The sequence below is a fragment of the Ochotona curzoniae genome, unplaced genomic scaffold (genome assembly GCF_017591425.1).
Source record: "Ochotona curzoniae isolate NIBS_2020 unplaced genomic scaffold, NIBS_Ocur_1.0 patch390, whole genome shotgun sequence".
Lineage (NCBI taxonomy): Eukaryota > Metazoa > Chordata > Mammalia > Lagomorpha > Ochotonidae > Ochotona > Ochotona curzoniae.
The window spans coordinates 19,988-29,697 of NW_024466962.1; the positions used below are offsets into that span (position 1 = coordinate 19,988).

General features: G+C 63.8%; 1 protein-coding gene across 1 annotated transcript; it reads right to left on the minus strand.

The window, feature by feature from the left end:
* Positions 1–1,590: 1,590 nt before the first annotated feature.
* On the minus strand, positions 1,591–4,909 carry LOC121167566 (matrix remodeling-associated protein 8-like). The gene is made up of 10 exons (XM_040997043.1): positions 4,847–4,909; positions 4,250–4,273; positions 3,873–4,175; positions 3,667–3,768; positions 3,129–3,599; positions 2,896–3,051; positions 2,784–2,823; positions 2,618–2,691; positions 2,458–2,538; positions 1,591–2,133 (listed from the first exon to the last, which is right to left on the minus strand). The coding sequence occupies exons 1-10, from the start codon at positions 4,893–4,895 to the stop codon at positions 2,108–2,110; spliced, it is 1,326 nt and encodes a 441-aa protein (XP_040852977.1). The 5' UTR covers positions 4,896–4,909; the 3' UTR covers positions 1,591–2,107.
* Between the last annotated feature and the right edge of the window lie 4,801 nt (positions 4,910–9,710).

Genomic DNA, 9,710 nt, shown 5'->3' on the forward strand with positions numbered 1-9,710 from the left:
GGCTGGCTGGCTGGCTGTCAGGGGCGCACCCCGGATCCCTCGGGCGCGCGGGTCTAGGGGCCTGTGCCCTCTCTGGCTGGCTGTCAGGGACGCACCCCGGATCCCTCGGGCGCGCGGGTCTAGGGGCCTGCGCCCTCCTCGGCTGGGCGCCGCAGCCCCGGAAGCCCTTCAGGCTCGTTCAGTCTTGGCCAGGGCCCATGATTGTCCATTCGAGCAGCCTGGGCCTCTCGTGTCTGCCAGGCTCTGCTGAGCTCACCCTGGGAGCCAGAGGAGGTGGCAGGGGTGGCAGACAGGGAAGGGGGCTGGTGATGTCCAGTGTGGTCATCCGGGTGCCAGGCTGAGGGACTCAGGATGGGCACAGGACCCTGAGCCCTTTGTCCCAATGCACCTAGGGACTCCATCATGCTCAGCTTCCGATGAGGCCAACAAGACTCAGCCAGGACCCCTGACACCGTGACTCTGGCAGCCAGAAGCAGTGCTGACCATTAGAAGGGCCTGGACCACTGTGGTCCTTCCCCACCCTTGCCTGGGGGTGGGGCTCAGTCCTCAGCGATGGTCATGTGCTCTCCTGTCCCTGCTGTCACCGGAAGGCTCTGGGAGACAGCCCACGGTACTGTCACAGCATCACAGGCTGGGTCACAGCCCTCCAGGACCCTGGTGCCTGTCCCACCAGTGGCTGAGGGCTGCGGTGCCAGGGCCTTCAGCCCCCTCCACTTGGCCTCAGGGTCCCTACCCCTACCCAACCCTCTGTGTCTGGCAACAGCTGCTTCGTCAGCAGGGTAAAGTGGGCACCCAGGACACTTGGTCCAGCAGGATTGGCTCAGGAAATGCTGTTGGGGCAGGGCAGGCAGCACCGTAGCACAGCAACTAAGCTTCCACCTGTGATGCCGGCATCACATAAGGGCCTGGGTTCAAGTCCCAGCTGCCCCACTTCCCATCCAGCTCCCTGCTTGTGTGTGGCCTGGAAAAGCAGTAGAAGATGGCCCAAGTTCCTGGGCTCCTGCACCGGCGTGGGAGATGCAGAAGAAACTTCTGGGCGTCTGGCTTTCAGCCTGGCCCAGCCATCTGGAGAGTGACCCAGCAGATGGAAACCTCTGTCTTTTTCAGGGAGATAAAGCTTTAAAACAACACACAGCTGGGGCCCGGTGGCATGGCCTAGCAGCTAAAGTCCTCGCCTTGAACGCGCCCGGGATCCCATATGGGCGCCAGTTCTAATCCCGGCAGCTCCACTTCCCATCCAGCTCCCTGCTTGTGGCCCGGGAAAGCAGACAAGGATGGCCCAAAGCCTTGGGACCCTGCACCCACGTGGGAGACCAGGAAGAACTTCCTGGCTCCTGGCTTTGGATCAGCGCAGCACCGGCCGTTGCGCTCACTTGGGGAGTGAATCATCGGACGGAAGATCTTCCTGTCTCTCCTCCTCTCTGTGTATATCTGACTTTGTAATAAAAATAAATAAATCTTAAAAAAAAAAAAAAACACAGCTCCAGGGCCAGGTCCAGACATGGTCTTTATTGTGAGGGGAGCAGGCGGGGTCTTGGGGTCCACCCAGGGCCGCCACTGCCAGCCACTCCCCATTCTCGGGCCGGGGAGAAGCCCAGTGCAGCCCTAGCCCCAGAGGCCAGCTCAGGGAGGGGCGTGCTGAAGTCACCTGGATCCCAGGCCAGTGAGCTGGCAGAAGTCAAGGCCAGGGCAGGAGTCAGAGGCAGAGAAACTGCCAGGGAGCAGTTCCCACCCAGGCAAGCACCCCCTGGAGAGCAGGGGGAGCTTGGCTGGGGCTGAGCTGGGCTGGGTGGGCAGCAGTGCTCAGGCATGGCACGGGGGGGATGGGAGGCTGCCCTCCCCCACTCCCTCCCATCCCCCGCCCCATGGAGAGAACCTTCCCAGCCCATCCAGGGGGGCAGATAACCGAGGCCACTGGGAAGAGAGGGGCTTGGGGGATCAGGATGGTGGGGAGCAGAGCAGGCAGAGAGGAAGCTGCAGGCAGCCTGGCTCTCCATGCCGGCCCGGCCTGCTGGGAAACGCCAGGAGAGCCATACGGTCGGGAGCACGGCCTCCAGGTAGGCAGGCAGAGTGGGCAGAGCTGCTGGCCCGGCCAGCACCAGGACTCCTATTTGCCGCACTCCTTCCTGAACCCTGGGGGCCAAGCACAGGCCACTAGCTGCCCGGCCCTGCAGGGGTCCCAACCCAGGGGACCTTAGTGGGGCCTGGCAAGGGGCACTTGGAGGGACCAGCCAGGGCCTGGCCTGGAATCCCCGGGGGGGCTGCCTGGGATCCTGATCCAGGAGGGGACAGGCTCGGGCCTAGCCTGGGGTCCTCAGATCGGGGAGGGGACAGACTCGGGCCTAGCCTGGGGTCCTCAGATCGGGGAGGGGACAGGCTCGGGCCTAGCCTGGGGTCCTCAGATTGGGGAGGGGACAGGCTCGGGGCTGCCTGGGGTCCTGGGGCAGGGCCGCTCACCTTTGTCCAAGTCGATGTTCTTTGCGGGCAGGGGGCTGTGAGCCAGCTCAGCCCTCTCCTTCAAGAGGTTGTTTTTGTAATCTGAGGAGGGTGGAGAGGTGGTTAGCGCCCCGGGAGAGGCTCTAGCCCAGGCTCGGACCCCAAGTCCCCGCGTGGTCACCTAGGTTGACGTCCTCAGTCCTGTGAAGGCCCCGGTCTGTGGCCACGGCCAACTCCACCAGGTTCACCTGCTTCCTAAGGGGGGTGGTCAGAGAAGGGGCGGGGGTCTGGGGGTGGTCAGAGCGCATGGGCTGGGGAGGATGGGGCGGGCCTGTGGGTGCGCTCACCCCTTCCACTTTCCCGACTTCCTGTCCATGTCCTGGTCGCCTGTGGAGGGGAGACTCGTGTAGAAGGAGGCAGCGGTGGCCCCGACTCCCCCCACCCCTGCCGTGGCCTCACCTCCGCGGCGGCGCTGGGCAGCCAGGATGGCGGTGACCAGCAGCAGAATGAAGAGCAGCAGGGTGGCCAGCACGTAGCCCAGCTGCTGGAAGAAATGGGTGCGGCCCTCGGGGACGATGACGTTGATGACGCTGCGGCCGCGCGCCAACGTGGGGTCTGCAGGGCGACCCGGGGCGTCAGGGCCATGCGGAAGGCCCGGGCCCCGCGCAGGGCGTGCAGAGGCAGGCACACACCTGGGCCCGGGCCGGCGCCGTGGCCTGAGCCGTTGCCGGGTGACGCCCGCGGGGGCGGCTCGGCCGAGGGCTCGCTGACGCGCAGGTGGAAGATGCGGCGCTCATGCAGACCGCAGTAGTGGTGGTGAAGGTGACAGGAGTAGGTGCCCTCGTCGGCCGGCTCCAGCGGGTCGATGCGCAGCGAGAAGTCGCCACGCGCGAAGGCATCGTCCGCCACGGCCACGCGCTCGTGCAGGGAAGGCGGCCCGTAGGCGCGGCGCTCCCCAGACGCGTACAGGTCGAGCAGCCGGTCGGCGCGGTCGTGCGGCACCCCGGGCGGCTGCCGGTCCCAGTGCGCGACCTGCTGCGCCTCCTCCACGTGCCGCTCGGTCCACACGTGCGCGCGGTTTTCGCAGGTCAGCAAGGCGGGAGCGCCGCGTGCCACCGCCAGCACCTCCTTCTCGCCGTCCCAGTAGGCGCGCGGGGCCAGGGCTGCGGAGGGCCGGAGGTCAGCGGGGGGCGCGAGCTAGGGCGCGCGGGGCGGGGCGAGGGCACTCACGGGGGTCGACGACCTCGAGGCGCACGGCCTGGCTCTCGTAGAGGTGGCAGTAATGGTGGTGCAGGTTACAGGTGTACAGCCCCGCGTCGGCGTCCTCCACAGCTACACCGGGAACGCAGGTGAGCCCGCCCGCCGGGACCCCGCCGGGACCCCGCCGGGACCCCGCGCGCCCCCGCCCCGCCGCGCCGTGCCTGCCGCCCGCCTACCGCGGATGAGCAGCGAGAAGTTGCCATCGTGGAAGGCCGAGGGGGACAGCAGCAGGCGACCCCGGTCGCGCGACTCGTACACCCGCTGCTCGCCCGCCGAGTACATGTCCACGAGCCGGCGCGCCGGGCCGCCCGCACCGCCGGCCACGTCCCAGTGGAGCACGCGCTGGCGGTCGTGCAATCGGTCCTGGGTCCACACCATGCGCGGGCTCTGGCAGCGCAGCACAGCACGGGCGCCCGCCGTCCAGCTCACCACTGACTCGGACACCACGGAGCTGCCTGCCTGCCCCGACCCTGAGGGCCCTGGTGGGGAAAGGGTGTCAGCGAGGGCGGGGCAGGGGTAAGGGGGTGGTGGGGGGTCTGGGTGGGTCACTAACCTGAGGACAGAAGTGCCCAGGAACCTGGAAGCAGAGGAAGGGGTGGAACACCTTGGCTGGTGCTCATGCCTGCCCTGCCCCCAGCCCCACCTGTGGTTCCAGAGTAGCTCAGGGTCGCCCAGGGTGGAGTTGACACCTGAGCTGTCACCAGGGCCCAACAAACAGCCCAGTTGAGTCCCTGCACCTGCTCAGGGCCCTGGCAGCCCCCTCTTTCACCGCAGGCAGGGGCACATGCCAACCCGTCCGTCCTCTACCCAGAGCCCACAGTTTCCTGACAGGGCCATGGCTGGGTCCCAGAGCCTGCAGGAAGGTAGAGGGTCTGCAGGACCAGCTGGGCAGGCATCGGGCCAGGCGGGAGGCAGGACACTTCCTAAGCCCCCATTCTCTCGGCCTCCGCTCCAGCCATTCCCCCTCCCCAGGACAGGAGACGCTGAGACCCGAAGGGCTCCACCCAGAACCCCAGGAAGAGCAGGCAGTCCCCAGGGCCCCGGCAAGGGGGCATCTCAGGAGACCTTGCTCTCCCCCAAGCGAGCCACTGCCTAGTGGGGAGCATCCGCTTCTGGACAGAGTTCACCTCTCTCACCCAGCCCTACTCACCCTGAAGAACCATCAGTCCCCACAGCAGGACTTGGGACGGCAGCTGCATGGCGCCTGCCCGCCTGCCTGCCCGGGCCGCTTTGTCTCCAGAAAAACAGCCGACCCCCTCCCCCTCCGGAGCCCCGCCGGCCGTGACATCACGGGGCCCTGGGCCGGCAGCCATCGGCGGACCGCCCACTCCCTCGGCCTCCCCATGCCGGGCCGGCGTGGTTGCAGCTCCCCTGGTCCATGTGGGGGAGGAGTTGGACAGGGGCTCAGCCCTTGGCTGGCAGGTCCCCAGCAAATGACCCTGAGGGTGCAGACCCTCCCTGGAGAGAGCCCGCAGCGGGTGTGGACCCCTCACCTCTAGCAGGATGTACCCTGGATGCCAAACTCGGAGAGGGGGTGTTGGGGGTGCAGCGGGAGGTGGAGGGGAGAGCACTCCTGACCCAGAGGGGCCAGCGCCAGTGTGGGGGGCTTCAAGAAAGCCTCTGCCCTTCTGGGACCGAAGCTTGAACTCCCCACAGGAAGGAAATGGGGAGTGGGCTGCCCCGTGGCAGGGGCTCTGGGCCAGCACAGGCTTCTCTGCTACTTAAGCAAACCTTAAAAAAAAAAAAAAAAAAAGGGAAGAGAAAGAATCCAAACAACCGCAAAAATGCGCAGCCGCACCCGCCCCCGGGGGCTGACGCTGGCAGGCGGGGGTCCCACTCGGCGCCAGGCCCGGTGGCCGGGCTGAGCACCCCAGATGGTGGGCCCACCCTGGACACCCGTTTCTGCGGCTGCGTCTGACCCCAGGGCGGAACCCTTCGGCATGCCCCCTCCGTCCTCTCTGGCCTTTCTTTCTGGAAAAACAAGGCCAGCCTGGCCAGCCTCAAGGCCCGGCCCCTCCTCCTGCCTTCCTGCTGGTTCCCATTTGCACTGGCCCCTCTGCCTGACCCTGGGTCTCCCTGGCATGCCTGGGAGGCTGGCCCTCTGCTGACACCCACCTCGAGCTACCTGGCTGTCCTCCCAGTGGGCTGCAGGACAAGCCCCCTTCCCTGAGGCAGTCCCCGGCAGGCCCCTGGCCTCACTTCTGCATGCTGACCCCACTGGCGGGACGCAGGCCAGAGGCCGCTCGCTGGAATCTGGAAGGGGTCATTCAGGGGCAGCAGACCCCCGGGTCCTGCACGAGGAGGGACGGGGGCTCCATCCTCACCCTGTTCCTCTTGTCCTCTCAGAGGTCAGCAGAGGTAAAATGCAACCCCCACCACAACCCCAACAGGAAGTGGCCACAAAGAGCCCTGAAACCCAACATCCAGCCTTGGCCGCCCAGCCGACTACCTGCCCCTCCCCAAGCCACAGCCGCTCCTGGCTCCTCCTGACCCGGGAGCTGAGCCCGCGGCTGACAGACAGCATGGACGGCTGCCCAGCCCTTCAGGAGCGGAGCCCCAGCAGACAGGACCCCACAACCCTGCTGTAGGAGGCGTGGCCAGTCCCCGGCCTGCAGACTGGGAATCCGAAGCTGGCTCCAGCTCCGGTGACTCGGACATTCCAGGCAGCCGGCTCAGGGAAGGGAAAACCACAGGCACTTGGGACACTCCAGGCCCACCGCACATGCCGGCTGCGCCTGGAGGGCACTTGCCAAGTTCCCGCCGTGGGCTGGGTCCCCTGTGTGCCAAGCACCCACTGTGGACTGGGTCCCCTGTGTGCCGAGCACCCACTGTGGGCTGGGTCCCGTGTATCAAGTGCCCGCTGTGGGCTGGGTCCCCTGTGTGCCGAGCACCCACTGTGGGCTGTGTCCCCTGTGTATCAAGTGCCCGCTGTGGGCTGGGTCCCCTGTGTGCCGAGCACCCACTGTGGGCTGGGTCCCCTGTGTATCAAGTGCCCGCTGTGGGCTGGGTCTGTGTGCTGAGCTCATGGGCTGGATCACCTGTGTGCTGAGTGCCCACTGTGGGCTGGGCCCTGGCCCACAGAGGATTCATGGGAAACAGGACATTCCATGGCTGTCCTCTGCTTTAATATCTGGACCTAGAAGAGCTCCTGTACCAGCAAGGGCTGCGCCAGGGCCAGGGCTGGGAGCCAGGACATCAGCCTAGGTCTCCCATTTGGTAGCAGGGATTCAATTCCTGGAGCGCCACCCCCCAAGTCTGACCTGGTCTGAGCCACTGGATGGGCCATGCACCCTGACACCTGCCCTCCAGGCCGTCACTGCCTGTATGAAGGCAGCGGGCCTGCTGCTGCGCTGGCCAGGAAGTCTCCAGGGCTGTGGATGCACTGCGGGGACCCAAAGACAGGGTGGGACTGCGGGGGCCCCTGAGACAGGGTGGGACTAGGAGGGGATCCCGAGACAGGGTGGGATTGTGGGGGGACCCTGAGACAGGGCAAGACTCGGGGGTCAGAATCCTCACAGGCACCCCTCACCCAGACCCAGGAAAGAGCAGGAGCTGTGACCCAGGACATGACCTTGGAGGTCTCCCTAAGGGCTGGCAAGGACAGATGGCAGCTCCCAGGGCCTCTCCCCACGTGGCCAGGAGTGGGAGCCTCTGGACACCTGCGAGAGGCGGCCGAACTGCACTGTGGGGGTGCAGTAGGGAGCACCCACTGCTGGCCATCAGGTGTGGCACAGGTGGCCCACGAAGCTGTGACCTGGACAAGTGCCAGCTGCCAAGGCCAGTCACGTCTTGTGGGAACAGTGACTGGCAGTGCCAATGGACTGGAGAGGAACTTCCTCAACTAAGGAGCAAAAATCAACCCGTGTCAGAACTACGGAACCACTTAACGTGCTGCACATTGGGGCCCTAGTGTGATGTCACGTGGCTGTCCCCATTCCAGTACTGTGGTCAGGCTGCTGGGAGCAGCCTCTCCCCCTCTCTCTCCCCCTCCCCCAGATCAAAGTTGCCTTCCCCACCTTTCCCCATCCCTTCCTGACTGATGGTTCACATGAGCACACATCCTTCTGTCACGTCAACCTCATCCCTGGGACGGTTGGGAGGCTGGGCAAACATCTTCCCCTTCCACAGATGCAAGAGGAAAAGGGAATAGCGTAACAATGGTCTTGCCCACTTTCCTCTAGCTCTTGACCCTTTGCACCTTATCAACTATGGAAAGATTACCGATAAAAAAAAAAAAGGGGGGGGGGAAAGAACAGAAAAGTGACTGAAAGGTTCAGCTGGGGACTCAGTCTCAGCTGCCCGCCTGCCCTTCCTGGCACCGTGGACGGTGTGTGTGGGGGGCCTGCCCTTCCTGGCACCGTGGATGGTGTGTGTGGGGGGGGCCTGCCCTTCCTGGCAGCATCACGCTGCTGTACCCACACCTTGAGGCCCTGAGCATTGCTGTGGGGCAGTGCCACAAGCTCTTGATATGTTGAAAGAGGCCGAGAGATAGGGCCAGCAGCAAGCGGCTCCACAAGCGAATCTTCCACATGCCAGCCTCAGCATTGCACATGGGCGCCAGTTGGAGTCCCGGCTGCTCCACTTCCCACCCAGCTCTGCCTGTGGCCTGGGAAAGGACGGCCCAAAGCCTTGGGACCTGCACCACACGGGAGACCAGAAAGGAGCTCCTGGCTCCTGATCAGCTCAGCTCGTTATTGTGGTCATCTGGGGAGTGAACCAGCAGATGGAAGATCTTTCTCTCTCCTCTTTGTCAATCTACATAATCAAATAAATATATATATGCACACACACACATTTTTTAATTTACTTAAGTTTCTTCTTTCTTTTTTTTTAAACTGGAAAGTCAGATATACAGAGAGGAAGATCTTCTGTCCACTTTTCAAGTGACCACAATGGCCAGAGCTGAGCCGATCTGAAGCCAGGAGCCTCTCCTGGGTCTCCCACACAGGTGCAGGGCAAGTCTTTGGGCAATTCTCTACTGATTTCCAAGGCTACAACCAGGGAGCTAGATTGAAAGCAGGTCTGCTGGGATTAGAACTGGTGTCCATATGGGATCCCAGTGCATGTAAGGTGAGGACTTTAGCTGCTAGGCCACTGTGCTGGGCTCACATTTTTTTTTAAAGGGCTGAGAGATGCTGAGCCCAAACATTAACTGTGCCAGGCTGCATGTTCTGACAGTGGAGGAGGCACGACCTGCACAGACCAGCAGACTCCAGCCTGGGACCCCACAGCTGGCTGCACCTGCTGACAGCTGCAGCCCAGGGCCCCGACATTCCCATCAGGGCCTCTAGGGACGGGACCTGTCCCCAAAGACCCAACATCTGAGGACTCATTGCCGGCTAACCAGCAGATTCTCACCCCATCCCCAGGTTCCTGGGGACACTTCAGCTTTGCACTCACTGAGGGGGCACCCTTCCCCATGTAACAGGGCCGACACCTGTCACATGGGACCTGGCAGCTCACCTGCCAGGTTAGGCAACCCCAGCCCACGGGGCTTCTGGCTAGCTCCCTGTCGGCCCCAGGAAATTCTGGGCTCCTGACTTCGGCAGCGGCATGCACTTGGGGAGTAACAGATGAAGATAAAAGCTTACTTAAGTATTTTTCTTTATTTTTTAAAAGATTTACTTCTTTGTATTTGAAAGGCAGAATTACAAGAGAGAGTGACATGATCTTCCCTAAGTTGGTTCACTGCAAAATGGCTTCAACAGTCAGGGCTGGGCCTGGCTGAAGCCAGGAGCATGTCTGGGTCTCCCACATGGGTGCGGGATCCCAAGGCTTTCCCAGGCCACAGGCAGGGAGTCGAGGGGAAGCGGAGTAGAACTGGTGCCCATATAGGATGGTGGCAGCAAAGGCAGAGGCCTTACGTGTAATACCCCAGCATCCCACCATGCCTCACTGGTCAGCGCAGGTCACAGACTGCAGGGGAGCAGCAGCAGCAAAGGCAGAGGGTGCCACTGAGACCACGGAAGAGCCGGGAGCCACGGTACAGGCCCAACACGGGTGGGGGTAACTGC

Bases quoted from the DNA above. Each gene is read 5' to 3' on its own strand.
- LOC121167566 (XM_040997043.1), bottom strand. From the start codon at position 4,895: ATGCAGCTGCCGTCCCAAGTCCTGCTGTGGGGACTGATGGTTCTTCAG. The intron at 3,769-3,872 runs GTAGGCGGGCGG...TTCCCGGTGTAG, and splicing joins CTTCTCGCTGCTCATCCGCG to CTGTGGAGGACGCCGACGCG. The intron at 2,692-2,783 runs GTGAGCGCACCC...CACCCCCCTTAG, and splicing joins AAGTCGGGAAAGTGGAAGGG to GAAGCAGGTGAACCTGGTGG.